The following is a 27,462-nucleotide window of genomic DNA, read 5'->3' as shown; positions in this document are numbered from 1 at the left end:
GGCTCGGCACGGACCGGTTTGCACCGCTGACTCAGGGTCTTTAAGAGTTGACATTTCACATTCGGCAAGGAAATAACCCACGTTACGTAAAGCATTTGCTGTGGAACTTGCCCCAACACCTCAGGAAACACCAAGAGCTTGGAGCGGATGCGGCCGCGGGCAGAGGGCACGGCGCGGCAGAGCGCACGCCAGCTGACACACGCAGGGTCCCCCGCTGAGCAGCACGGCCGCCGGGCCCCACCGCTGCTCACGGGGCGCCGCTGCGCCGCAGCCACGGTAGCTCCAGCCCCAGAGGCCACGCCGCCGGGCGGCCCGTGGGCGAGCCTGGCACTGGGCTGAGATGGACTTGCGTTTCCACCAACAGAGACTCAAACAGCACAACATTTAGGAACAAAGATATAATGAAAGGTCTTCACAAGAGTGGGTTAAATACACACGAGTGGTGAACTACAGAGCGACTGTAAATAAACAGACCAAGGAGCAAAGAACGCGGAGGCTGCACAGCCATGGCTGCACTCGAGGCCACGGGGGCGAGAGCGGAGCCCCTCGGCCCGGAGCCGCAGACACAGCGCTCTCAACCGACGCCGAGCGCGAGTCCTCGCACGGGCGCCTGACGAAGACGTCAGCAGCCGAGGAGCCGTGTTCACCCCGCCGGCCCTGTCCTTCCCGGGATGCCCGGTCCATGTGTGGCCTTCCAGGGCAGAGCCCACACCGGACACGGGTCAGCTGCGGGAAGAACACGGGAGCCTACCTTTAGGGTGAAGCACAAATCTGGACCAAGTGTGAGGGGAGCCCCGACGTACACAGAACCTGCCAGTCGGGTGTGGACCCCAGGGGGCTGCTGGGGTCAGAGGAAATGTCCTGAGGGCACTGAGAGCCTGGAGGTGGCCGCGGGAGGCCCGGCCCGGCATGGGTGTGGAGGTGAGGACGTGAGGAGGGTGAAGGGAAGTCCGCCCCGGGGACCACGGGGGACGTGGTGGCTCTTCAGGGAAGCGCTGCCACCTTGTGGTCAGAAAGCAAGCGGACGCCGAAGTCCAAACCAGAACAAAGAGCCCACTTTGCGAGGAGGGACTGCTTCTTTCCAAGCGAACACAGACACATTTCAAATGCTGAGGCCCAAAGCCCCACATCTCCTGGCCCCCGATCTGTGGCTGTCCTTGGCCAGCCCCTCGGCCCCACGGCCAGGCCCCCTGCCCCTGCCAGCCGGGCGCAGCTGTGGGAACTGCTCCTGCCTGGTGAGCCAGGGTTCCACTGGACCAAGAATGCACGCAGAGTATTTGATAATCGACTTTTGTATTTGTAAGTGACCAAATCTAATAAAATGAAAAACAGGTTTACTAAAACAGGTCCAAAAGACGATACAGGAGATAAGCTGTAAAACCAAAGCGTGAGGCCCCTCCTCCTCAACACCCAAGCTCCATGGTCCCCAACAAACCCCAGAGTGAGGACAGGGAGCTGAGAGTCTTGCATCTCCGCTAAATCCAAATTACACACTTTGGTTTTTGTTTTCCTTTTCAAGGTTTTTAAAAAGCTAACCCCAGGAGTCAGGCAGGTCCACCCTGCGCTCGGCGGCACATCCAGCCAGCCCATGGCAAGCTCGGGCCCAGTGTCCCTCGTTTCTGACCACTTCTGCCAGCCGTGGCATGTGGCTCACTCCTGCGCTATGCTTCTCAGCACATACTTGACCGTGTAGGCAAAAGCCGCAAACCCAACTATAACAAACAAGTTCGCCAGGGCACCGCCCAGGAGTCCATGGTGCCGGTTGGCCTGCTGGAGCCCCGCGAGGTGTGGCCCAGCCCCTGGCGCGTGCCCATTGAGGAGCTGAAGCCCGTTCTGACCATGGTGTGTTTCCCCATCTGGAACCACATCTGGTAAGGGGAGAGCCTGGGGTCGGTTACTGAGTTCATCTTGGGCTTTCTGTTTTTGTTTAATTTCCTAAGATAAAAACAAAAAAACAAGGGTTGGTCCAAACAAACAAATTCCTTTAGAACTAGGGATCGTTCTAGGATCCACCCGTGGGTGGAAGACCCCGGGGGCCCACAGTCGCCAGCCCCATGTGCTCAACCCTGACACCCACCCCCAGAGGTGGGGGCTGTGCTAACCTGTTTACAGAGGAGGGGGGTCCAGGGACTTGTCAAAATCACCAAGTCTGCCCCTCGCAGGGCCTAGCCTGAGTTGGTCCGAGCGACACAGCATCAACGGGACCTCGACTGTAGGACAGCTCACCCTGCCCCTCCTGGCCAAGGGCCCTCCCTGTGGCTCAGCAGCCCACCTGAGGAGCTCCACGTCCTGACATCCTTCCCTTTCCCTGGCCTCCCCACTCCAACCCCACCACATCCAAGCCCCCAGTTCCCTGGGCACCCTGAGGAGAGGGGCAGGGCTGTACCCGCCCATTAGCTCCTACAGGCGCACGTGGGAATGGTGCTCTCCGTGCAGTCTATGTGCAGCCCAGGGACCCAGAGCGGCACCGTCTTCTCTGGGCCAAGACTCGGACATGAAAGTGCTCCTGACAAGGGGCAGCGAAAGGGAGCCGGCCTGTCCCTTACCTCCACGACTTCAGGGAATAATTCACAAAAGACTTTGTCTTTCAAATTAAACGCTAAACTCTGTGCAGCCAGTTGTCTTTTCTAAGAAAAAAGAGAATGGAAATATGAGCCCGAAGACTAATTTCAATTCTTTCAAATTCTAAATTAATTTCCATTTTTTCAAATTCTATTCATCCTCAAAAGCTATGGTCTTCACGTGGTTGAAAGCACCCAATAAACTCAGTCTTCAGAACAAACTAACTCAGTCTTATGAAAACGTATGTATCTTCCCATTATCATCAACTAATAACTTTAATTCCTACTTAAATGAGAGAAAAATAGGGGCGCCTGGGTGGCTCAGTGGGTGAAGCCTCTGCCTTCGGCTCAGGTCATGATCTCAGGGTCCTGGGATCGAGCCCCCGCACTGGGCTCTCTGCTCAGCAGGGAGCCTGCTTCCCCCTCCCCCCTGCCTACTTGTGATCTCTCTCTGTCAAATAAATAAGTAAAATCTTTCTTTTTTTTAAAAGATTTTATTTATTAGAGAGAGAGAGAGAGAGAGTACAGGCAGATGGAGTTGCAGGCAGAGGCAGAGGGAGAAGCAGGCTCCCTGCAGAGCAAGGAGCCCGATGTGGGACTCAATCCCAGGACATTGGGATCATGACCTGAGCTGAAGGCAGCTGCTTAACCCACTGAGCCACCCAGGCGTCCCAAAATAAGTAAAATCTTTAAAAAAAAAAAATGAAAAAAACAAAAAACAAAAAACCAGGTACCAAGGACTAGATACTTGCTCTCCATGGACGGGGATGTACAGCTGCCGGTTCTGCCCCCCGCCCCCAGGCCCCTGAAGAAGCTCGGCCTGTTCTTCCCACTGCTGAGGAGAACAAGCCCCAGAGCAGGGAGTCTCCACACAGTGTCTGGGGAGCCCCCCAACACGTGACCACGTTCTCCACCCCTCACCGTGAAGTCCGATGTCTCTATGCTGCCCAGTGTGGGGCCCTTCTCCACCATGAAGCTAAGGAGCCCCGTCAGGATGGTGGAGACGGACCAGGCCGGGTTCCACGTGTCTGGGTGGAAATCCGTGATGGAAAGACACAGCCTGCAAAACAGGGACCCACTCAACAGAGCTCACCCCAATCCTGACCTCACTCGATACTGGAGAAGCAGAAATGCCTTACCTCGTATTGCACTTAAATCGTCCATTGGGCGTAATCATATAAATACTAGGAGGTTTAAAAGGAAATTCTCTGGGAAAAACTAGTTTTCCATGATAATAGCCACCTATATCAAAACAGAAAGAGCCTCGTCACGGTTCACAGTGCAACTCCTGTGGGGACAAACCGCTCACACGCAGCCCCACTCCAGCCCGCAGGCTGACATCACTGCCCTCGGCCTCCCACACCGCCCCACCCCACCTGCTCTCCCCCATCTCTGCGCCCACCAGCTGAACGCCCCTGGAACACAAGAGTCTTGCAGGAGGTCTCACGGGGGGCCCATGACCAGAACTTCGGAGCAGCCCTGGCCCCATACTACAACCACACAAACCCTGCTCAACCTCCCTGTGCCGCGCCCCCCCCCCCCCCGAGCAGGGCACCAGAACAGAAGCTGCACCGGGCTCCTCACTGGTCCCTCCTGCTGCCTCTCCCAGCATGACAGCCAAGTCACCCCTGTTCAGATCCCCTTCCTCCTGCACTCCTCATTTCTCCTTCTCCACTAAACCACACCCAGCAGTAAACAAAACTGCCACCCTTTCTCCCACCGTAAAGACACAAAAGTCTGGCCGCCATCCCCCTCCAACTCCGGCCAATCGCTCACTCTCCTTTCTGGAAAACCCCCAGACAGCTACGCCCTGACGAGGCCCCTGCTCCCACCAGGATCCCCCAAACCTCGAGACCCCCAGACCTTCCCTCCCACCTCAAAACCACTCCCGATCCTGCCTCAAGTCCCGCCCCGGCCTGGTTCCCCGTTCTCACTCCACCCCGAAGCCCTACCCACCGGATCCTTGGTGCCCTCCCTGACCACCCACACTTCCGGTGTCTCACAGTCTCGTGTGACGGGAGGAGACGATCCTTAGTCTCCAATCAGCACCTCCGCATGGGCCTCTGGGGCTCCTCCCCTCACTCCAGACCCACGACCTGAACATCCAGACAACACTGTTCAGAGGAGTCCGAGAGAGAATTCTGGCTATTTTCCCCAAAGAGCAGTTCCAACCTCTTAAAATCTGGGAGGACCCACAGCCGTACCGGTCCCCTGCCCCTCACCCCCAGCCACTTCACACCGACTCCAGCAGCAAATCCTGTTGGCCACACCTTCAAGCTGATCCAGACCAACACTCTCGGGGACCCCGCTAGCCTCACGGCCTTCACCCTGCCCCCTCAGCTCCCAGACCCACTGCCCCAGGCCTACCGGAGGCCTCACACCCTCCTCTCAGGGCCGCACCTGGGAGCCTGCTGGAAACGCAGAGCCTTGGGCCCAGTGCAGGCAGGCGACGTGACGACGCACGCTGAGGCTTCGCGAGCAGCCCTGACCTCCACCTGGGATCCCCGCTGTCCCCAGCACCCCGGGTGCAGTCCCACTCAAGGACTGGGGCACACTAGTCCCAAAGAGCCACACACCTCTGCTCCAAGGCCACTCCTGGGTGGGCCCTCCCCACCAGGGCCCTGGCGCCCTCGCGTGAGTGCTGTCTTCTACTCCAACCTCTGCCAGTGGTGGAGGGATGGCATCAGCAAGTGTCCCTTGTCAGGCCAACCCAGCAAGCAGACAAGTCCACTACTGAGAAACGAACACCATAAACGACACTCAGAGCACGCTCTCTCAAAATTACTAAAAGCCAAACTGGAAAACAGCCAAGGGATACACACAGGAGCCTTCCCTAAGAGGAAGCAGGAAAAGTCAGGCACGTCTGAGGCTCAGCTCCCCGGGAAGCAGCTGCCCGGGGCAGCTCAGCGGAAGGCGGTGGGAAGACAGGCACTGCCTCGCAGCACGAGCGCTCGGCTGCCGGGAAAACGGAATTCTCCATACCTGCGCCAGCGCGGCGCCTGGACCTCCGCCGTGGACTGGAGGAAAGCCAGGTGAAGACCTTCCACCGAGGGGAGAGCTCCAGGCAGGAGCCGGGCAGAGAGGCAACCACGCAGGGAGCAAACGGCAGGCGGCGCGGGAGGGGCCGCCGAAGCCCTCCGGCCTCCGCATCTCGGCGCAGGAGATGAACTCCGGGAGCGTCTGTGCTGAGGGGGCCCGGAGGGCTCAGCGTGAGGGGAAGAGGCAAAGCAGGGCCCGCAGGAGGACAGAGCCCGGCCCAGAGGTCAAGCCCTCAGGAAGCGCAGGGAAGCAGTGCCAGGCCAGCAGCTCCCACATCCTTCACTCCCAGCGTCCGCAGGGGACGGCGTGAGGAGCACAGCCTCGGCCGAGCGCTGCGGCCCTGGGAGGCGGCCGGGGAAAGCGGCCAGCACGCCGCCGCCCTTCCTCCACCGAACCGCTTTTGCAACTAAGTGGAAAAAAAGACAAAACCCACTGGCCACAAATGTGCCGGCCGGCTCCTGGGCTCCCGGCTCTGTCCCCCGGACCCGCACCCCGACCCTTGGCTCCAGTCCGCTCACTGAGGCTGCGGAGTCTGAAAATGGAGCAGAGGGACTCCTCCTGCTCATTCTCGCTCCAGCCACTCCGGATCCTCGGCCCTTCCGTGTACGCTGTAGAATGAAACTCGCAGGACAAATCTGCGTGCGCCGCCAAAACACTTCCGTCACGGCTCGGACAGGACCGTGTGAGAGCTACAGACGGCTCCGGGGAGAACCCTCGGCGGCACCCGCACTAGCGGGAGGCGGCTTCCGAGCTGGGAGCGCCGGTGGGCCTGGGGCTCGCCAGGGCCAGCACAGTTGTGGAGCCCAGAGGCCAGCCAGTGCCAAGCCAAGCAGACCCGGACAGGGAGAGGAGCCAGGAGAGGCTGGGAAGGAAGGGTCAGGACATCCAGAAGTCGGAGGAGAAGCAAGTGAGGAGGAAGCCAGAGTCAACACCATCGGAGTCCAAAGAACCCCAGACACTGAGGCCTGAGATCCGTCCCCTGGACTGGCAGTTCACAGGGGTCCCTTGTTAACCAAGAGAGCGGCGAGCACAAGGAAGGCCTTAGGCTGCGGAGCGTAGCCCTGAGCTGAGGGGACGGGGCAGACGCTGAGGAGGGCGGTGAAGGGAGAGGAGGCGGAGGAGAGGAAGGAGGAGGAAGAAGGAAGGGGGAGAAGCAGCAGGAAAGGCTCTGCATCTGAAGGGAATCTCGCGGGCAGCCTGAGGGCCAGAACCAGCAGGTGAGCACACCGGGGAGTGCCAGGCACAAGAGAGCGCTGGTGACAGGCCTGGGTCTGGAAAGAGGCGCCTCTTCTGCACAGAGACAGGAGACCCCAGGCTAGCCAGGGTCAGGGCTCCGCGGATCTCCGGGAGTCTCGGCCCCGCACGCCTCCACGCGGGGGGGGCCTGCCCTCTCCATCTCTGCTGCCTCCAACCCCCGCCAGGCTCACATCCAGCAGCAACAGGCCTGGACACAAAACTAATAAACGTTTACTATATATTTGGAAAATAATAAAACTACAAAAAAATAAACTTAAAAACCAGGCATAATGCCCCTTGGCAGAGAGAAAACACACTCACTCCTAATGTGTTAGAAACACATGTCTAACAACCACTCTAACACGATCTGTCCGGACGGCCTGAAGCCCATCTTTCGCTGCATTTCGAGAAACCCCCCTGCAAGCCCACCAAGGCCACAGGCTGCTGCCGGTCACTCGGGCAGTCCCCTGCATGACACTATGAACATCCCCGCCCTGCAGAGGGCTTCTGCACATGTCTCCCCAGGACACACCTGCCCGTGCCAGGGACTCCCACACCAAAGGAGAGTCTTCCTAAGGCTGGGGACACATGCGCCCAACGTTCTCCCGTGGCCAGACTCTCTTCTACTGAGATCTTATGCAAAGCCCCATGTGGATGCGGATGTCGCCCGAAGCGAGGACCCCGTGGCTGCAGAGCTGAAGGCGCTGAACACCCAGTCACAGCTCTGCCCTGGGCTTGCCCTGCCATGGCCCATCTCTCTCCCGGCCCAAACCAAGGCTGGTGCCAGGCTCCCTGCAGCCCCCAACGTGCTGACTAATCCCGGGTCTACTTTGTAAATGACACCAGAAGACCCCGGGCAGCGTCAGCGGATCAGCCTCAGCAGCAATTAGGAGAGCAGAGGTGCCCAGATGACCCAGAGCAGATCGTAAGCCTCAGTATCCCGGGGTGCCTGGGTGGCTCAGTGGGTTAAAGCCTCTGCCTTTGGCTCAGGTCATGATCTCAGGGTCCTGGGATTGAGCCCCGCATCAGGCTCTCTGCTCAGTGGGGAGCCTGCTTGCTCTCTGCCTTCCTGTCTGCCTACTTGTGATCTCTGCCTGTCAAATAAATAAAATCTTTAAAAAAAAAAAAAAAAAGCCTCAGTGTCCCATCCACAAAGGGGCCCAAAACCTGGCTCAGAGAGCTCAGCAGAGTGAGAGCTCCATTATTACACCTCTCCGTCCTCAGACAATATTCACGTTGGTCTGAACAAACCCCAGGAGAAGCTGGCCATGCTGTCCTGCTCACCAGGACTGTCTTCCAGCTCTGATCCCACCGATGTGAGAGGCTGGGTAAACCCCGAGGCTTACAGACAGCTTCCAAAGACTGAACACAATGGTAAAAAACCAAACACTTCTTGGACCTGGAGAAACACGGGGATGGATGCCAAGAAAGTCCAATCTCACTCATGCACATTCAAAACAGGGCGTGATTCACAAGTACCAAGTGTTTGACAGGTGAAGTCTACTCAGATGGTAAACAGTGGGGTGCCTGGGGGGCTCAGTCATTAAGCCTCTGCCTTCGGCTCATGTCATGATCCCTGGGTCCTGCGACTGAGCCCCACACTGGGGTCCCTGCTCAGCAGAGAGCCTGTTTCTCCCTCTCCCACTCCCCCGCTTGTGTTCTCTCTCTCACTGTCTCTCTCTCTGTCAAATAAGTAAATAAAACCTTAAGAAACAAAAAAGGTAAAACAGCCTCTTGTTCCTCTCAATCAGATCAGACTTACCTTCATACGGAGTCATCTCCGGGCCTCGGACCACATAGTGCCTGAGGGAGAGAAGAAAATCAGCGGGCTCTGGGGATGGCAACTTCTCCAAACCTGGAGTCATGCCAAGGCCGGGCTTTGTAGGGTCCTGAGAAAGTTGATACTCACAAACATTCAGTAGATGAACGTGTATTGTAGACACTTTAGTCACTTTGTAACAGGAACTTGAAAACTGTATCTTGTGAGTTTTCCACAACACATTTTTGTGTCTACAATACGCAAGAAAGAAATCCTCTCTAACAGTTACAGCCAAATGAAAAGGTTTCTTGAGGTGTACCTGGAACCTGGCATTTCTCAGTGTGCCCAAATACTACGAAGTAGGCCAAGCAGGGGACAGCTGGTGATATGAGTTGGCTGTGTGTCTCCCAGTGTTGCTGTTCCTGTTCTGGGAGAACCACGTATGACCTCGGAGCAGCTGTTCTGTAGCGGGAGTAACAGGCACAGCCCACAACCATCACTGAAGTCCCCACACAGAGCCCAAGCCCAGGCTGGGCCCACATGCCTCAGACCAAAAGCAGCAGCACCCACAGACTCCACTCTCCCACACAAACACAGGGCTTCAGCGGTATGTCAAGAGGTGTTTGGACCTAAGGGTTTTCAAACAAAACAGAAAACCACAGAGAAAGTAGAACCAACCAGAAGTGCATGACCACACCCGACTGTTAACACGTCAATCACCATCCCTTCACGGACCCCCTCTTCCCACAAACACCAAGTTAACGTCGTGGACTGTACAACACCTGCTATCTGCTCACTGGTATGTTTTACTCCCGGGACAGTCATCCAGTGTTGGCCGACCAGGAACAACCCTGACAGCTAAGCACACGTGAGCCACCCAGGAACACGGCCTTACTCTGTCACTGCTCCCAAGCCCGGTGCCCAGTTCAAGAACACTGGGTAGGGGCAACGAGCAAGTGTGGGGAACCCAGCACCCTGAGCAGCAGAGCAGGGGATGCCCAGGGTTGGGCAGGAGAGCCCATCCAGTGGGCCTGACGTGACTATCCTCGGCCAGCTCTGGGAACTGGATTCCAGAGTGGGGAGAAGGTCTCACCGCCCCAACTAAATTATCTGGGCTAAAAATAGGACCCATGCCAAAAGGAAGCCTGCCTTCCGGCTGGGGGTCCGGAGCGCTGGCAGGTGCCTACATGACCTACTCCCCCTGGAAATTCCAAGCCCTGGATCTCTATAGGCTTCCCTGGTGACAGAACCTCAAATGTGCTGCCAGAGCAAGTCCTATGAGAGCCCACGGGGATGGCAAGCTTGTCCTTGGCCTCCTACGGATTCTGCCTCCGGGGCCTTTTCCATGCGCCGACTTTGCTCATTTCTTTCACTGTAAGACCCTCAGCAGCAGCTCCTCCTCCTGAGTGACTGAGCCCGGGGACCCGAACTCACAGGCAGGCAGAGGCTGCCCAAACAAAGCGGACATCCCTGCAATGGCCATGGAAACTGTCCCTCCGTCCGCAGACTCTGTAAGCGGCGCCACGTGGCTTCTGTGGCCTGGGGGCAGGGAGAGCTCTGCTGTGAGCCTGAAGCCTCACCCACACGAGCCCCCTCACCCTGAGAACCTTCCCCTCACCTGTCAGAGCCCTTCTAAGCTGAGGAAGGCAGATCCAGAACCCTGAAACTCCCTGCCCAGTCGGAAAAGGATTTCTTTTTAATTCTGTTTAATTGTCTCCTCTGGATTCAAAAAACTTAAGAAATACTTTTTTTTTAAATGGGTTCCACGCTGCAACGAACTCTTAACCCTGAGATCCAGACCCGAGCTGAGACTAACCGGCTTAACCGAGTCATTCAAACAAGAGACACTCGGAGACACTTTCCAAGATCAAAACACAAAATACCTTTCAAGCAGGGGTGCCTCGGCGGCTCAGCCGACCATCAGACTCTTGGTCTCACCTCAGGTCATGATCTCGGGGTTGTGGGACCTCGTGCCGCCATCAGGCTCCGGGCTCAATGAGGAGCCTACTCAGGACTCCTTCCCCCCCTCTTCCCACTGGCACGTGCGCGCACTCTCTCTCAAATAAAGAAGATTTTAAAAAAGAAGTATTCTTCAAACAGAAAATGCTCACTACTTGGGCCCTACGCTTTACTTCCCACAAAATCAGCAACGCACCTGGTAAGGGCAGGGCGTCTGCAGAAGCAGGCAGGTTCCCAAGGCCACACTTGAACACAGCCACAGAGTCTCTACGAAACAAGTGTCCATGAGGTACGGAGCCTGTCTCATCAGCCCAACGGCTTCCCAGGCCAGTGCCAGGTGCTGGTCTCAGGACCCCTGACCCTTTGTCACAAACTCTCCAAGGCAGGACTGGCTACTTCACAGCACCAACAAGCAAAGAGCAGAGAAAGAGGGTCCAGAAATGCAGCTTCTCCGCCAACAACGTGAGACCGATACACTCCAAAGCCTCCGCTGTGGATCCCACAAACCAGCACCCCCCCGCCCCCGCCAACCGGTGCTCTCCAGAACTCTCTCTAGCCCCAGTGTGCAGGGGTGAAGGAAGACCCCATCGCGGGCCCAGCTGCCACCTATTACGAAGACAACCAGGACACCGCCGCGGGCCTCTGTCTACTCACAGCCAAAAAAGGTGCAGATGCTCCTTTCCAATGCCACGGCAGGAGCACGAAGGCCACCCAGCCACGCCAGCAGAGAACCCGGGTGACAGTCAGTGCGAGGGGAGTGGCAATCCAGAGCCTTACCATTCAAGAATATTGGAAGGGAGGGGCTCAGCGCAGATATAAGGCACCGGGTCCTTCTTAATTCGAAGATAGTCCTGTTTCAGCCGCTGGGTCGCTGTTGTTGGAGCTCTTTTATTGCTGTTGCTGCTCATCTGTGGAAAACAAGCACTTCTGCTCTCACAGGGAAGGGCACACCACTGCTTCCCTCACCCGCAGACAGCTTCAGCTGTCCCCCACGTTGCTTCCGTCTCCACAGCCCCGCAGCAAGCAAAGTTCGTCCCAGCCGCCCAGAAGCCAGGCCTGTGGGCTGTCCTGACTCGCCCACCCACTCAGACGCCTGCAGGACTGGCAGAGTCTCCTTTTCCGTCTGCCCTGCCACAACCTTCCTTTATGTAACATCAGATGCAAAGATTAAGGGAAAAAAAGGAAAACCCAAAGCCTCAAAAGGACAAAGGGTTAGAAAAATACCCAATTTAAAGGGTCCTCAGTAGAGGTGTGCTGAAGCCGGCCTGGGCTCCTGAGTGACTGAGCAGTACTCGCCAGCTCTGTCCTCGTCAAACGTTTACACTGTGGGAATCAGGACGCACCCCAACCAGCCCTCACTGAGCCTGCTGTCAGGCATTTTCCAACACACCTACCACTGGTCCAAAGTGCATGGGAGGAATAGGGCAGCAGAGAAAGGACCTCTGAGACGGGAGAGAGACGGGGACCCTTCAAAGTCTGACACACATGCCCGGAAGAGGGAAAAGGAGCTCGCTCCAGAGAGAAGGAGCTACAGGGACACGGGCAGCATCGTGGGTCCAGGGAAGAGCACTGGGCCACTCTGTAAGGAGCCACGGGGCAGTAACTGACGACTGACAAGGTTGGGCGGGAGGCAAGGCCAGGCGGCTAGGCAGCACATCGCCAATGTTTAGGTCCAAGCCTGAAGGAAGATCAAATTTTCTGTTTGATCACTTGGACATGGGGCGCCTGGGTGGCTCAGTCGGTGAATCATCTGCCTTCAGCTCAAGTCATGCATTATCCCAGGGTCCTAGGATTGAGTCCTGCATCAGGCTGCCTGCTCAGCAGGGAGTCAGCTTCTCCCTCTCTGCAAGCCCCCACCACCGCTCGCGCACGCTTCTCAAATAAATAAAATCTTTTTTTTTTTAAAGATTTTTATTTATTTATTTGACAGAGAGAGATCACAAGTAGACAGAAAGGCAGGCAGAGAGAGAGAGAGGGAAGCAGGCTCCCTGCCGAGCAGAGAGCCCAATGCGGGACTCGATCCCAGGACCCCGAGATCATGACCTGTGCCGAAGGCAGCGGCTTAACCCACTGAGCCACCCAGGTGCCCCTCAAATAAATAAAATCTTAAAAAAAAAAAAAATTACTTGAACTGTTCAGTGAAGGTCAAATGGAGCAGCTGAGATGGGATGGCAGGGACAGGACAGCACTGACGGCCAAGGACCAGGAGCGAAGTCACAGCCATCATTCAAGAGAAGAGGCATGACCTGCCTTCGGGGGCCCTGGGACACTTCAGCTATGCGCAGAGACAGGAGGGAGGGGCGGCAAGAGAAGACACAGAGCCCCCCACCCTCACAGACATCAGAGCAGCTCCAACTTGAACTGCTATCAACGCTGAAGTTCCCCATAAGACGGCAAAAAAGTTCTGCTAAAAATAAAGCGTGAAAGCTGCCGGTCTAAAATGTGACAGAGGGGCGCCTGGGTGGCTCAGTGGGTTAAAGCCCCTGCCTTCGGCTCGGGTCGTGATCTCAGGGTCCTGGGATCGGGCCCCGCGTCGGGCTCTCTGCTCTGCGGGGAGCCTGCTTCCTCCTCTCTCTCTGCCTGCCTCTCTGTCTACTTGTGATCTCTGTCAAATAAATAAAATCTTCTTTAAAATAAACAGATAAGTAAAAACAAAATGCGACAGAGACAGAGGACACGCAGGGTGCGCAGGAATGGAAAGGAGAAGGAGCTTCCAGGCGACAGTGGTGGAAATTGGAGCCGCACCTGCCCTGCTCTCCTCCGCAACACCGACGCGCCAGTCGGCAATCTCGGGCCGTCCTGCCACAGCACTGGACATCAGTGGCTAGGATCGTCACCCTGACCTCCGGACTGTACAAACCTGAAGTCACTCCACCCCCACCTCCCACCACGGTGCCTGCCCTCCTCATCCTCACCTCAGGGCCTCTGTCGCTCATTTCCCTAGCGACAGCTCCATCAGGTCAGAGGTCCGCAGACTCCGGCCCCTCTGCAGGCCGAATTCCCCTCGGAGCACTCAACCCCTCAACGACAGCCAGGGCTCAGTGCGCTCACTCTGTACCCCAAGGACTGCAGAGCAGTCCTCCACACACCACTGCCCACCGCACTTCTCTGGGGCCCCTAAGCTTCAGGGTCTCTGGTCCCCTCCTCCTCCTGGCCCCACTCCACCCGCCCTAATGCAGGGTCTCATTACTGTTCCCATTAACTGCCACAACAGCCTCCCAACTGGCCTCCCGCCCTCCAGTCTCACCCCATTTCAGTCTGGCTGTAGACTTAAGTCAGATTAACTTTTTTCCACCCGCAGTTCTGACCACAGCACTTCAAGACTCCCCCAGAGCCGAGCAAGGAAGCCCGAACCCCTCCCCCTGCCTGCCAAGCCCTTGACAAAGCAGCCCCAGCATCCCTCCTAGTCCCCAGTCCCAAATCCCTCCCTCGCCCTAGCCAGACCTGTTGGCAGAAAGCTCACTCAGGCCCTCCCTGGCCTAGCTCAGAAGTCCAGTCCCTCGAAAGCCTCCCGGATTCCCCCAAACGGCTCCCGCAGCTCCCGCAGCCCAGCTCCGCACCACACAGGTCCCCGCCAGGCCCCAGCAGAGACGCTGGTGAACCCACAGCAGGACAAAGCCGCAGAACAGCGTGGGAAGGGCTGCGTTCCCGCACAGCACTGCCCCCAAGCTCCGGCCCAGCCACGCAGGCCCGGTGGCTCACTCGGGACCAACACCTCGTAACAAACGGCACAAGCCACCGCTCGGCACTTGTCCGGGTTCTTTCGAATGTTCACGTGAAGTCGGCACTCGGCCACACGTGAAACAATTCTCTGGGTTGGTCAAACGCCACTGTGTTTGGACTTAATCACGTGGCCAGGCTGGATGCTTGACGAAGGCCACCGAGCAGCCACGCAAAATAGACGGGTCCGGCCTGGCCAGTACAACGTCTCTCATTCTTGCTCCCAAACACGTATCTTCACAGTCAGCTTTATGACTCAACTACTCAGCTCACGGAGAGGAAGGGCTCCCGACGGACCCTCCTGGGCCTCGGTCCGTGGCCTCACAGCCCCGGCAGTCTCCGGCACACACACCCGGAAGCATGTCTCAAGTTCCGTGCAAACCCCACACACGGGGCACGTAAAAGTGCATTATGCTGAAAGACAGTTTAAGAAAAAGTGGCACGAATAAAAGTTTCACCCCCAGAGGCTGGAAAACAGGGTCACAGGGGTGCGTCCTTGCAGCCCCCGCCCGGCACCCGCTCCCCGACCTCCTCTCTTCCGCTCCGTGTAAGCCTCACTCAGGTGACAGCGTGGCCAGAGACCTTGGCCGGAACGACCCGCTGGGCACGTGACGCACCCAAGCCCAGGGCTTCCACGGACGGTTCCGCTCTCTCCACCCGGACGGCTTCGCGGGCTGGAGCGGCCACTCCTGCACCGGCCTGCGCGGGGAGCTGCGCCCAGCTCCACCCTTCAGGACCGGGCAGAGGCCGAACTGCAAGGCCCAGGCAGCGAGATGCGGCCGTGCCTGCGGGGCACAGCGGGTTTTCCAATTCCGCCTCCTTCTACCCAAGCTGCCCTCATCCGGAGCCCTCCCGCCGCGGCCCGGGTTCTTCCGCACTTGCCAGCGCTACGCCCACGAGGCTGGGGCCTCACGCTCTCGCTGCTCCACGCCTGGGCCCCGAGAGAGGCCGGGCAGTGCCGTCGGCTGCAACGGGGCGGCCCGGGGCGGCTGCGGGGAACCGGCGGGCGCGCCGAGGGGGCGCACACGGAAGAACCGGCCCGGGGCCCAAGCGCGGCCGCCCGGCTCTCACCGCCTCGGGCTCCCTCGGTCACTGCCCCGACAGCCGCGACCCCAGCACGCTCGTTCCTGCCGGGGCTCACGAAACCGCCTGGGGGCCGTGGGGGGGAGCGGCGGCGGGCTCGAGGGCAGCCCCGACCCCGATTCCCGCGGACATTCACACACCAAGACCCGTGCCGGCCAGTCCTGGAGGTGCCCGCGAGCGCCACGAACAGGAGGCCTTTCCGCAGCGGCGCGGCCGTGGGGCCACCCACACCCCCGAGCTGGCCGGAGAGCAGCCGGCCCGGAGCCCCGGGCGCCCCGCCGTAACCGACCTCCGGCTCCGCGCACGGAGGCTCCGGGCCGGGGCCCCTCGAGCGGCAGCCGGGCGGGGACAAGCCTTGCGACGGCCCCGTGCCCTCCGCGCGGGCCGGCGCCGGCGGGGCGGACGCGCGGCCGAAGCCCCGGCTCGGGCCCGCGCCGCGCTCTCACCTCTCCCCGTCGCCGCGCGTGGGCCGCCGCCGCGCTCAGGCTCGCCGTAGTCGAGGCCGGAGCAGGGAAGGAAGAGCGTGGCCCGCGCCGGAGAGCCTCACCGCGCCGGTACGGAGGCCGCCGAACCGCCGCAGCGCCGCCGCCGCCTCAGCCCGCAAGATGGCCGTTCGCGGGGCGGGGGAGGCTCGGCCCCGCTTCCGATTCCGGTGCGCCGCGCTCTGGGGCGGCCGCTCTAGCCGGCCCGGCGGACGTCGCCTGCGTCTCGCTGCCTCCTCCCGCCTCGCGCGGCCGGGAACTTCCGCGCGTGCGCACTGGCGAGCGGCTGCGCGGGGCGGAGCCCGAGGGCGGAGGGTCGGCGCGTGCGCACGGGCGGGCCGCGCCGCGGCGGGCGCGGTGCGGGCGTGGACGCGCGGTCCGGTGGGCGGTCTGGCCGGGCGCTCGCGGCTCTCCCGCCGTGATGCTGTCCGGCGGGCGGCCGCAGGGATGCCGGACCGCTCGCCCTGCACGCTTTCTTCCTCCCCGGGAAGCCCGGCCGACGGGTCCGTGCCAGAGCGGGGCGCGCCGTTCTGGGGAGACAGACAAGCCCGGGCAAAGGGCGACCCCCGAGGGGCCGGCGTGCGCTCCGCCTGGAGCTCGCGGCGACCCCGACCCTCCGTCGGTCTTCCGAAGGGTGGGGCCAGCCCGGCCTCGCGCCGCGTGTAACGGGAGGGCAACGAGGCGCTCGGGTCCGCCGGCCCCGGCAGTGGCTGAGCCGCTCCGGCACCTGAGGTCGGGCACGGGGAGCCCCGCGAGAACCTGTGTCGGGTGGGGTCTGCCGTGGGCAGGGCTGTCCAGCCCCTGCCCGTGGCGCGAGCCGGCCTCCTAACAATAGTTGCGCTGTCTCCCGGCTGAATTTCCCGCCCGGCCCTGAACAGGGTCATTATGCCACGGTGGACACTGCCCTGAGGCTTGCTTTCTGCTCCCACGGTCCCTCCCTGGCCTAGGGGAGGTGGGGAGGAGCTGGCCACCCGCACGTGGGAGTGCGCCCGAAACAGGCGGGTGGGGGCGGTTCCAAGGGCCGGTGTCCGTGGAAAGGCCCCCGACGGCAGAGGCCTGGAGCTGGCCCTCTCCACCTCCTCCAGTCGGCCGCGAGGGAAGTTCTGGGGGGACATGAGGATGACACACAGGAGGTAGGGAAGTTGGTGTCTGAATGTGGGTGGGCGGGGTGGCGGAGCAAACCAGCATGAGCTGCCTCCCGCCCTCCCTACAGAGAAAATCCAGGACGGCCCCAAGCGGGGGCCTCAGGTGTCCCCCCATAGGTTGTGTCAGGGAAAATGCTGCATATCAACTGGGAGGGAGGTGGTGGTCATCAGCCCGGACAGATCTGGAGAGGTCATTGCCATGTTGGGCTGTATGGCTCTGTTGGCCATAGCTGGGGCTCCGGCCCTGCACCGTGCCCCTGACTGCCTCATGGCTTGGGCCAAGAGTCAGCGTGGTAACTGATCACATGCCCATGACGGTGGACACTGGGCACCAACAGGTCCAGCCGTGGCAACTGGCAGAGGACCGACACCATGCTGACCCTCGAGTCTGGCCCACCCAGGAAATCTCAGGCAGGGTCTGAGCAGCTGCAGCAGATCTGGCCCCAGGCCTTGAGTGGAACCCGGAAGGAGTGCTCATGGCCCCTCGGTCCATCCACAGCCAGACAAGTCAACCCCTGGGAATCCGGCCTGCCTCTGTCTCCAACCACATCACCCGTCCCCGGCCTGCCTACCTTCTGGGGAGGCTGGCAGGTTCCAGAGCTCAGCCTCCTGCTGCCACACTGACTTCACTCCTGCGCCTCCCCCAGGGTCCGCCATCCCCCCAGGCGGCGGGCCGGCTGTTTTTAGCACACGGGAAGTTATGTAAGGGAGGCCTCTCCGGGGCAGCTGGGGCTCGAGCGCAGGTGGGTCTGGCACACACCCACACACACCTGCAGAACGCAGGCTGTGACAGCGTGGCGTTGGGGCCCCAGGCCGGTAGAGGCCCTCTCTTGCCTCCGTTTGCCTGTGTAAAATGGGGGTGCTGACTTGTGTGGGAGCACCTCGTTGGGAAAACTCGGCTCGGAACCCCTCGGCATCAGCCCCCACCCTCCTGATCACCAAGCACCCTGAGTCACTCCTACGGGAGAAGTTCCCGAAGACAGAAGTGGCCAGCAGGTCGTGCCAAGACCTCACTCCACCCGCATATGCTGTCTTCCAGGTTCGCAAGGCCCGAGCTGCCCAGCCCTCTGGCCATAGAGCTGATGGCCCCAGCAGCTGAGACACGCGTGAGCGGCTCGGCTGGTGGCAAATGGCAACTGAGACCCTCTCAAACTCCAAAGCCACCCTTTTGGAGCACAAGGAAGAGCTAGCCCTTTCTGCCAGACTTCAGCCCCTGCCTCTTGTGCCAATGACCCCGCTACGGGAGGAGGATGGCTGTGCTCACTCCTGAGCACCTTGGGTGGGGGGCCCGTGGCTCTGTGTGGGAAGAGCTCCCAGGAAACCAAGAAGGTTAGAGTGAAGAGAACATCCCCTGCCTGTGGGCTGCTACCCCCTCCCCAGGCCAGGGCTCAAGAGGGGGTTCCCGAAGAGCCTGCCTGGAGGTGGCCAGGCAGGAAGTGTTCACACACCCCACCGCTTCCAGGGGGAGACACCTGTCCAGACCCTGAGCGTCCCCCCCACCTGGCTGGAGGCACCTCAGGGAGCCTCTGGGCTCACTGGAGCCGCTGCTTAACCCTGTGGTCAGTGTTTGAAGGGGTGGGAGGTTCCCCATTTGCACCAAGAAGGCCCCTCCCCTCCCAGAAGCGGGTGGGCCAGACCACAGACCCCCACCAGCCCACATCTGCCAGGAACCCGCCACACGTGCAGAGCCCATGGGCTCAGACTTCACCTCGGTCGCACCAGAAGCCCCAGGACCATCTCTAAGCTGCCCCCGAGGGAGGGGGTACCCGCGGGTGAGTAAGCTGAGCCTGGGGAGCCCCAGGAGACAGCAGGTGCCAACAGTCTCTGGGACAGCCCCGGCCGGGGAGGGGATGCTGGGCGCCCCAGGCTCGGCCTCAGTGAAGCCCACCCTCAAAGTCCCAAAAGGGGGTGATACTCAGGACGTGGGGGCCAGCCGACCTGCCCCTTCTCTGAGGTGTCCTCACATTCCTTCAGAACAGTTCTGGAGAGTGACTACACGGGCCGCTCCTGCCACAGGTGACCCCAGCTCACCCGGTCCTGTCCCAGCCTGCTCTCCTTCTCCTCCTGGGCCTGGGGAGGCAGGAGGAGGGAAGTACCAGGAGGGGAGGATAGTCTCTTGGTCCTGGTGAGACAGCCAGAGTGCTCTCTGCCCCCGGAGAGGTGGGCTCTGGGGTGACCTCCTCCCCTCCCCCCGTCACAGATCCTTGCCCTGGGCGCCTCATGCGTGGGCCGTTCTCAAGCTGTTTCCCCAGGATGAGGGAAGGAGGGTTTGTGCCTTCTGCCTTGAGTCCCTCTGGTACAGGTCATCAACACAGGCTTGCCTCTGTCCCTGGCCAGGGCTCCCTCTCCCACAGGAAATTAGGGGCTCCTGTTCCCTGTAAGATGCCCTTGGCTGGCAGAGACTCTGGCTAGACTTGAGCCCCCCAAGACCGGGGTCTCCAGGCCCCTCCTTCCTGGAAACTCCCTGCTTCAGTCTCCTGAGCCACAGGTCACTCCCGTTCTGATTACCCAGAGCCCCTGGAACCCTCCTCTCTGCCTAGAGGCCTCCCTCAGGACAGGGTGCCCCCCCTCGGTAACATCGCCCAGCCCACAAAGGAAAACTGCTCGAAGAAGAGGGCCTGTGACACCCCAGGCCTGTGCTGAGTCTGTAGAGCCTGATGGGGGCTTGGGGAGGGGGTATCCACACCAGTGGTGTTGGCTGGTCCCACCCCTGAGCCTTGAGCAGGAAGAGGAAACTGAGGCCGTGTTGCACTTGAGGAAATGGGCGCCGAGAGGTTGATTAATTTGGGCAAGTTCAATGGTCAGTGTCAAAGCCGTGACTCGCCCGCTCTTCCCCAGGCAGGCATGACTTCCTTCTCCCGGACTCAGCAGGGGCCATCTACCTCCTTCCAAAGCCACAGGGCTGACGGCCTCACCCCTCCTCAGAGCCAAGGCCTCTCCAGCAGGGCCTATCGGAGGCGAGGCTCCCTCCCTCATCCCAGCCCAGGCCCTCCGCACTGATTTGGGGTGGGGTGTCCGGAACCTGAAGCTTGCCTCTGTTGGGGGGGGGCAGGCAGAAGGGCCTGAGCCACACCCTCAAACCTGGGACCAGGCTGAGGGTCTGGTTATTGGGATGCGAGGTTTCTGCGTCATCCTGGGGACATGCTGGACCCCCCACTGGGGCCAGAGGTGGCAGGGCACCCTGGGACCTGGGGGCACTGGGCGTCCTGCCCTCAGCATGGCGTCCAGTCTTACGCGTCACACCGAGGCCCAGGACGTCAACCCCCAAGACAGTGCGCTCTGGCCCCTGACTGTGCTGCACGCTCTTAGCGTCCGGGGTGCGGTCTTAGTGTCTCTGCGGCCAAGACGTGTGGCGTGTCAAGACGGGTGGTGTGTTGTCTCAGTGCGTGGCGTGGTCAGTGGTGGCCTTCGCGTCTGCTGGGCAGGGGAACCATGTGCTGCACGGTGCCAGGTGTCGTCTCCACACCCAGGGCCTGGGTTGTTCCCGCAGTTCGAGCCTGCCCCAGTGGCTGGGTGACCAGCCCTAGACACCGGGGTTCTGGGAGCGCAGGCCCCCACCCGGCGTCCCTCGGTCACGGACACCTGTGCTGGCAATGTGAGCCGGGCGGGCCGTGGAGGGCAGGCATCCCTTGCTGGCCTGTCCGGAAACAGAGACGCGAGGGGCGGGGCGGGGGTTGGCTGCTGCGAGCAGAAGAGCAGGTGTCTGGGGCGCCCGGGTGGCTCAGTGGATTAAGCCGCTGCCTTCGGCTCGGGTCATGAGCTCAGGGAGCAGGTGTCTGACCCCTGAGAGATCTGAGCTTTGGGAGCTGGGGGAGGGGAGGGTCTGCTCCGTGAGAGGCCGGTGAGCCGTGCAGGGGGTTCTCAGCCAACACAGACCTCGCCTCTCCCTCCAGAAACCAGGAGCCCCTCACCCCCGGGCCTCACCTCCAGGGCCCTGCGCAAGAAAAGCTCACCGGGGGAAGGACCCCCGTCCCTGCCCTCATGGCTTCCCCTTCCAGGGCCGGAGTGGGTGTGCCTGGCCCCGGCAGAGGGGCCCCTCCCAGCCCCATCCCACGCCTACCAGCCTCATAAACACGAGCCTGCCGGGCCAGTGTCGGGCCACATCCCACTCTGTCTTGTCACCTCCTAGAGCGGCCGCCACTGGGGCCACCCGCCACCCGCCACGGAGCATGGAGGCACCTGCGGGAGGAGACCCCGGCTTCCAGGTACCAGCGGGGCCCCTGACGTGGGCTTCCTTTCCCGTGGTGGGGGGCAAGGAAGAAAGGTCATCCCTCGGGGTCTCTGAAACCTGAAGCGGAGGGGGCTGTGTCTCACATGTCCCCTGAGCACATGCAGGCACCGAGGGCAAGAGAAGAGGGTCGCGCGGTCCCCACCAACCGAGGGCTTGGTACACGTGACGGGTGTATGTGTCTGTGTGTACACACGTGTGCCCGTGTGTGTACAAGGAGGCCGCGCCCCCCTGCTGCTGCTGCATCAGACTTGGGGCACCTCGGATCCCTCAGTGCAGCTGGGGCCCTCGATCCCAGGTGTCTGGACCCTGCCCCGCCTCAGGAAGCCCTGGAGGCTCTCAGGGGTCCTCGAGGTCCCCATCTCCAGGGTGTCCCCTTTTCCGACCCTGCCAGCCCCAGCTGAGCCAGGAGGGTGCTACTTCGGGCTACACGTCTAGAGGAGGGTAAACATGGTTGCTGGAGTCAGAAAGAACCTTCTGGAGTTCCCTCTGCCTAAGCTACAACACGCAGCTAAGGATCCTGGCCCACCCTGAAGGCCCAGTGTGATCCTGGGGGACAGACACACATGGGCAGAGCTCTGTGCAACGTGAGAGCCAGCGTGAGGACCCCATGCTGGCACCCACTCCTGGCCAGACGTGGGGGAAGCCCACAGACCTGAAGCGGGGAAGGACGGCCACCCACCCTCCCGCGTGCCTGTGGCCCCATGCCGCCGGCCGGCCCGCTCCGACGCAGTTTCCGGGAGCGCAGGGGAGCAGCCCGCTCAGGCCTGCCAGGCGGGGCACCTGCTGGCCGAGACGCAGCGGGGCTTCCCCGCTCAGCCCCCTGCCCAGGTGACTCAGGAGGGGGCCAGAGCTCCGGAGGCTCTGCCCTGGGTGTGGGGAGGCCTAGTGATTCAGACCAAGAGGCGGACGGCGTGGGAAGTCCCCCGGAGGCTGGTGCGACGACTCCACAGGTTTCCGGGAAGAGCAGGCCTGGCCACATCAGCATCCCACGTCCCTGTGTGCTGGGGGTCTGGGGGTCCTGGGTCTGTGGCCCTACTTCTCCAGGGCCCTGAGGTCCCCACCACCGGCCAGCCCACTGGCCCCCGCCCACTCTTCCTGAAGCCCACGTTCCACAACCAGGGTTTCCCTGGCAGAAGCAGATGCCCCCTCACTGGGGTCCAGAGCCCTGAACGGTCCTCAGGCCCAACCTGCGGCCCAGTCGTGGCCAGAGCAGCTCGGTTCCATCAGTCCCAATCAGGCATGGCCATGCTGGCCACTAAGGGTGTGTAGAGGTCACTGAGGTGCAGAGTCTCATCTGTGTAGGGGCCCCAGACCTTCAACATTGGCTCAAGGCCCAAGGACACAATACAGTCCCCACCCCAAGCAAAGCACCTGGCCTGCCCCTCTCTAGAGGCCCCTGCCCCGTGTGAGTGGACAGTGACAGGGACCCCGCTTCAGCCTCAAGACTGCATGCAAACAGGACCAGTGAGGGCTTGGACCCCATGTTCTCTGCTGTCCCTGTCCCCACCAGCAGACCCCACCCCGGCTGCAACAAGACAGGCCTGCGGAGGCTCCCTGGTGCCCTGCCCCGGGGAGGGGGTTGGGGTGGGGGGCTGCAGGGCCAGTCCCAGGCCCCCCAATAGGACCTCTTTGGAGCATCAGAGGGCTGGGTGGTGCCCTTGGTGACCGAGGGACAGAGGATGGAAGGTCCTACCAGCCCAGGGTGAGGAGGCCCGAGCCGGGAGTTGGGCCGGGCAACAGACTGGAGCCACACGAAGGCCGCTTCTCGGACACAGGGAGGAGCCACGGCCCGCACAGCCACAGCCGGTGGTTCCCCGACCGTCCACGAGGCCCAGCGGCCGCCGCCGGCCCCGCAGGAGGACAGGCGGAGGGAGGGGCTGCTGGAGCTGCACGACTCCTTCCGGGAGCTGCTCGCCTTCTTCTGCGCCAACGCCACCATCCACGGCGCCGTCCGCCTGCTCTGCTCCAGCCGGAGCCGCGTCAGGACGGCCTCGTGGGGGCTGCTGGTGGCGGGCGCCCTGGGCGTGCTCTGCTGGCAGTTCGGGCTCCTCTTTGCCGAATACTGGCGCTACCCGGTCGTCGCCACGGCGTCGGTGCACTCGGAGCCCAAGCTCTTCCCGGCCGTCACTCTGTGCGACATGAACCCGCGCAGGTGAGGGGGACAAGCTCCCACCTCTGTGGCCTGTGGCTTCTCCCCGGCGGCGGTCACAGCGGAAGGCCAACCGGGTCACAAGGCCCGGCCGCTGAGGACCCCACCTCGCTGCACCCTTGTGCCCAGTCGGGAACCCTGAGACCTCTGCTCCGGGCAGCAGCGGCAGGGGGGGCGGGGGTGGGTGTTCAGGGACAAAGAAGAGCTGGAGCTTGGAGCCATCAGAGCCACCCAGACACCAGGGCCGGGGCAGCCCAGGGAGGGCGAGGGCAGGTGGGAGGGCTTGGGGCGGGGAGCAGGGCGCCGTGGCAGGGGAGGACACAGAGGAGCAGATGGCGGCCGAGCCGGGGGCTGGCGGAGTCCACACCGGGTGGGGGTGCTTCGGGGTCTCTAGGCTGGTCTCTGGGATCAGCGCCGTGGGGGCAGACCCTACTCTGCCCAGCGACACCTTGGGACTGACGTGGGGGCTCTGACTCAACTCGCTCCCCCCGCCCCCGCGCAGGCCACGCTCAGCACTCCACCAGCTGCGGGTGCTGGATGAGTTCGCTCAGGAGAGCATCCGGTCTCTCCCCAAGTTCAACGTCAGCGAGAGCAGGGATATCCTCTCTGCAGCGGGCCGGTTCCCGCAGCCCGCCTTCTACCTGGACCGCGGGGTCCGCCTGCAGAGGCTGAGCCGACCCGGTGGCCAGAACAGAGTGGGTTTCAGACTGGTGAGTGTCCCTAGCCCTGCGCGGTCCCGGCACGCTGCCGCTCTGCAGATCTCGGAGTGGGGTGTAGGCAGGCGAGAGGGCCGTGCTGACCGCCCCCGCCCCCGGCCCGCAGTGCAACAGCACAGGCGGAGACTGCTTGTACCGCGCCTACGGGTCGGCGGTGACGGCCGCGCGTGAATGGTACTGCTTCCATTACGTGAACATCTTGGCCCTGACGCCCACCACCCGCGAGGACGGCCACCACAGCGACAGAGGCCACTTTGTCCTCTCCTGCCGATTCGATGGCCAGGACTGCCAGGCCCGGTGAGTGGTGGGCGGTGTAGCTGGGTACCACCCCTGGGGTCCGGCTGGCGGCAAACAGCTGGCCCCAGAGGTAGGACAGGCCATAGTCCCTCGGGCCCCACGCAATGGGGTCCTGGGCCAAAGGAGTTTGCTGGTTTGAGTGTGGTTCCCGGTTCCAGGCACTTCCAGACGTTCCACCACCCCACCTACGGCAGCTGCTACACCTTCGATGGCGTCTCAGCGGCACAGCACCCAGGCATCACCCACGGTGAGTGCCAGCCCACAGCCGAGTGGGGCAGGGGACATCCGGGCCAGCCTGGCCTCACCCCCTTCCTCTCCCAGGGATCAGCCTGGTCCTCAGGGCTGAGCAGGAGCACCACCTCCCTCTGCTGTCCACGGAGGCTGGCGTTAGGGTCATGATTCATGGGCATGACCACACGCCCTTCCTGGAGCACCAGGGCTTCAGCATCCGGCCGGGGACCGAAACCACCATCGGCATCCGAGAGGTGGGTGGGCCCATGGGAGCCGGGGCAGAGGAGGGGCCCCAACCTCCCCCTCCCCACCTCCCTCCCCAACCCTGGGGGATGGGGGCAAGAACAGCTGCACTGAAGCGTGCCCCCTACCCTCAGGACGAGGTACGCCGGCTGGGGAACCCCTACAGCCACTGCAGCGAGGGGGCAGAGGGTGTGGATGTGCACCTGCTCTACAACGCCTCATACACCCTGCAGGCCAGTCTGGGCCGTGGGGGAGGGGACAGGAGCTTCTTAGGGTGGACAGGGAGGCCGGGAGAGACGGTGGTCAGAGGAGGGAGACCCGGAGCCTGGGTTGGCCCTGGGAGAGGGAGGCCAGAGGGGAGGCTTAGGGGAAGGCCCAAGGGCGGTAGAGGGCAGAGATGGGGAGTTGGGGGGCAGGAAGGGAAGCGCCCAGGGGAAGGGGTGGCCAAGGGGGAGGGGCGTGGAGGAGGGGGCGGGGGGGGGGGAGAGAGGCAGGTGCAGAGGGAGGTGAGCAGGCCCTCCCCCATCCCCCTGGGGGAGGGATGACCGCCTCCAGGACCTGTAGCTCACATCCCCTGCTGTCCCCCCAGGCCTGCCTGGTGTCCTGCTTTCAGCAGCTGATGGTAGAGACCTGCTCCTGCGGCTACTTGTTCTACCCCCTGCCGTCGGGGGCTGAGTACTGCAGCTCCGCGAGGCACCCGGCCTGGGGTGAGAGCCCCCCACCCGGCCCCTGCGGGGGCCGACGCTCAAGCCTCGCCAACCTGCAAACCTCTCTACCACCCCGGGTCGATGCTAGCGCGTTCATCTGTGACAACTCCCCCTGCCCTGCCCCCCCACAGGTCACTGCTTCTACCGGCTCTCCAGGGACCTGGGGACCCACCGGCTTCCCTGTAGCTCACGCTGCCCCAGGCCCTGCAGGTGGGTGGCTGGTGTGGGGGCTGGGGGTCAGGGGCTACTGCCACAGCACCCAGCGGGAGCGTAACGGGGCGTCTGTCTCTCCCAGGGAGTCTTCCTACAAGCTCTCTGCCGGGACTTCCCGGTGGCCTTCCTCCAAGTCAGCTGTGAGTGCCCTAAAGGGGTGGGTAGGGGGCGGGCCAGCAGGGGGGTCTCCCAGGTCCCGAGGGCTCACCCTAGACCAGCCTGTGCCCTGTGGTCCCCGCTCTGAACACCTGCCCCACAGCGCCCTGAGGCTGCGAGGAACCGCAGCCCCAGGGAACCTTCTGTGCAGGACTGGATCCTGGCCGTGCTGGGCAAGCGAGGCCACAGGAGCCCGGGCCAGACCCCTAGCCTCAGGTGGGTGCACTCCCCCTCCAGAGGGCACGTCCAGGCCCCTCCCTCTGCCAACCCCGTCCTCAGTAACCCCTGCCGTAGGGTCCCGGGCCCAGCCCCTCCCGCCTCTGCCTTGCCGCAGGAGCCGCGTGGCCAAGGTGAACGTCTTCTACCAGGCGCTCAACTACCGCACGGTGGACGAGACGCCCGTTTACCCGGTGAGCCGGCCAGGGACCCGAGGCCTTGGGGGGCTGGAGCCGTGGTGGGCCAGACCCCCCCAGGGCCTCACCGCCCCCTGACGCCTGCAGGTGCCCCGGCTGCTGTCAGCCATGGGCAGCCTCTGGAGCCTGTGGTTCGGCTCCTCGGTCCTCTCGGCGCTGGAGCTGCTGGAGCTGCTGCTGGACGCCGCGGCTCTCGCACTGCTTCGGGGCTGCCGCTGGCTCCGTGTGGCTCGGGGGTCCCCGCTAGGGGCAGCCACAGGGGCGCCCCCCACGAGCCCAGGAGCCGACCAGATGCCCACTGGCCGTAGGAATGACATCAACCATCCGGGGGGCCCTACTGGCCTCGTGCCCCGCAATACGTCCGGGAGCTCTGGCCGGAGTCTTTGCTGAAGAGTCAGGCCACACGAGCCGCCCTCCCCACCCCTGCCCCACACCTGAACCAGCGGGAGCTTATCCTGAGGCTGCAGCAAGCTTCCCAGGCTGCCCACGCGGAGCCAGACCTCCCCCCAGAGCCACCACCAGCCAAGCCAAAGCCGGGGCCTCCAAGCCCGCCGGGCACTCTCACCAGCCAGCCACCTGCCCAGCAGCGGCCTCAGGGACGCCCAGGGCAGCGGGGAGGGGAGCGTCCCTACCTCTCTGGATTCCCATGTCTAGTCTGTGCGCAGCTGGGAGGGTGGGTGCATGCAAGGGGGGAGGGGCCTCTACAGGGGAGTGCGCCCGGGTGGGGTTGGGGTCGTGTGAATGCATATGCGTTTCCGAGTGTGTCCACGCATCTGTCTGTGCCTGTGTGCAGCAGCCACAGGCGTAGGGCAGGAGCCTTCCTCAGCTCGGGGCAGGTGGGGGAAGGGCTGCTGGCCCAGGCTGCTTTGCAATAAACTAGCCGTTCAGCCTGGTGGCCGCCTTGTGCGCTCCTCCCCAGAGACCCTTCCTGAGTGCCCTGAAAGCCCCAGGCCGCTGCTCCACCTCTGGGAGACACAGACACACTGTGGGGGCTGGGGGAGAGGAGGACACGGTGCCCGTGGCCAGCTTGTGGGGTCAGGGCTTGCCCCGGAGAGAGGACCAGCCCTGGACCACACTCCCTGGTTCTCGTCCCTTGCTGCTGCTCCCTCCAGGGGGCACGGT

At 62.3% G+C, this 27,462-nt stretch overlaps 3 protein-coding genes across 6 annotated transcripts; 2 read left to right on the top strand and 1 right to left on the bottom strand.

Moving 5' to 3' along the window:
- Nucleotides 1-1,276: 1,276 nt before the first annotated feature.
- On the bottom strand, nt 1,277-15,969 carry UBE2J2 (ubiquitin conjugating enzyme E2 J2). 3 transcript variants are annotated; one of them, XM_046006731.1, is made up of 8 exons: nt 15,804-15,969; nt 13,999-14,688; nt 11,332-11,462; nt 8,599-8,639; nt 3,701-3,803; nt 3,483-3,621; nt 2,547-2,627; nt 1,277-1,935 (listed from the first exon to the last, which is right to left on the bottom strand). In XM_046006731.1, exons 3-8 carry the CDS (start codon nt 11,460-11,462, stop codon nt 1,651-1,653), a joined length of 780 nt encoding a protein of 259 aa, XP_045862687.1. In that variant the 5' UTR covers nt 13,999-14,688; nt 15,804-15,969; the 3' UTR covers nt 1,277-1,650. The 3 variants fall into 3 exon arrangements, with proteins under 3 accessions (XP_045862687.1, XP_045862615.1, XP_045862764.1); XM_046006659.1 differs by lacking the exon at nt 13,999-14,688 and having other exon boundaries at nt 15,804-15,963; XM_046006808.1 differs by lacking the exons at nt 13,999-14,688; nt 15,804-15,969 and adding an exon at nt 10,751-10,821 and having other exon boundaries at nt 11,332-11,464.
- On the top strand, nt 14,696-15,791 carry LOC123942748 (translation initiation factor IF-2-like). The gene is made up of 2 exons (XM_046006933.1): nt 14,696-14,931; nt 14,962-15,791. Exon 2 carries the CDS (start codon nt 15,048-15,050, stop codon nt 15,639-15,641), a length of 594 nt encoding a protein of 197 aa, XP_045862889.1. The 5' UTR covers nt 14,696-14,931; nt 14,962-15,047; the 3' UTR covers nt 15,642-15,791.
- Nucleotides 15,970-16,235: 266 nt separating the features above from the next.
- Nucleotides 16,236-27,230, top strand: SCNN1D (sodium channel epithelial 1 subunit delta). 2 transcript variants are annotated; one of them, XM_046006204.1, is made up of 15 exons: nt 16,236-16,342; nt 18,024-18,756; nt 21,114-21,189; nt 22,991-23,367; nt 23,867-24,074; nt 24,187-24,377; nt 24,536-24,624; nt 24,699-24,862; nt 24,986-24,991; nt 25,441-25,558; nt 25,690-25,768; nt 25,854-25,911; nt 26,079-26,143; nt 26,262-26,337; nt 26,428-27,230. In XM_046006204.1, exons 3-15 carry the CDS (start codon nt 21,154-21,156, stop codon nt 26,728-26,730), a joined length of 1,770 nt encoding a protein of 589 aa, XP_045862160.1. In that variant the 5' UTR covers nt 16,236-16,342; nt 18,024-18,756; nt 21,114-21,153; the 3' UTR covers nt 26,731-27,230. The 2 variants fall into 2 exon arrangements, with proteins under 2 accessions (XP_045862160.1, XP_045862083.1); XM_046006127.1 differs by having other exon boundaries at nt 24,986-25,084.
- The last annotated feature ends 232 nt before the right edge of the window (nt 27,231-27,462 follow it).

Source organism: Meles meles, chromosome 1, assembly GCF_922984935.1.
Source record: "Meles meles chromosome 1, mMelMel3.1 paternal haplotype, whole genome shotgun sequence".
NCBI classification, from domain to species: domain Eukaryota; kingdom Metazoa; phylum Chordata; class Mammalia; order Carnivora; family Mustelidae; genus Meles; species Meles meles.
Note: the sequence above shows the minus strand (reverse complement) of the source record. Positions and strands in the feature narration are given on the sequence as shown.

Excerpts from the sequence above, each read along its gene's own strand:
- LOC123942748 (XM_046006933.1), top strand. The coding sequence starts at position 15,048 with ATGCGGCCGTGCCTGCGGGGCACAGCGGGTTTTCCAATTCCGCCTCCT.
- UBE2J2 (XM_046006731.1), bottom strand. The coding sequence starts at position 11,462 with ATGAGCAGCAACAGCAATAAAAGAGCTCCAACAACAGCGACCCAGCGG. Across the intron at positions 8,640-11,331 it reads CCTTCCAATATTCTTGAATG|GCACTATGTGGTCCGAGGCC; the intron begins GTAAGGCTCTGG and ends TCTCTCCCTCAG. Across the intron at positions 3,622-3,700 it reads CGATTTAAGTGCAATACGAG|GCTGTGTCTTTCCATCACGG; the intron begins GTAAGGCATTTC and ends CCTGTTTTGCAG.
- SCNN1D (XM_046006127.1), top strand. The coding sequence starts at position 21,154 with ATGGAGGCACCTGCGGGAGGAGACCCCGGCTTCCAG. Across the intron at positions 25,085-25,440 it reads ACGCCTCATACACCCTGCAG|GCCTGCCTGGTGTCCTGCTT; the intron begins GCCAGTCTGGGC and ends CTGTCCCCCCAG. Across the intron at positions 26,338-26,427 it reads ACGAGACGCCCGTTTACCCG|GTGCCCCGGCTGCTGTCAGC; the intron begins GTGAGCCGGCCA and ends TGACGCCTGCAG.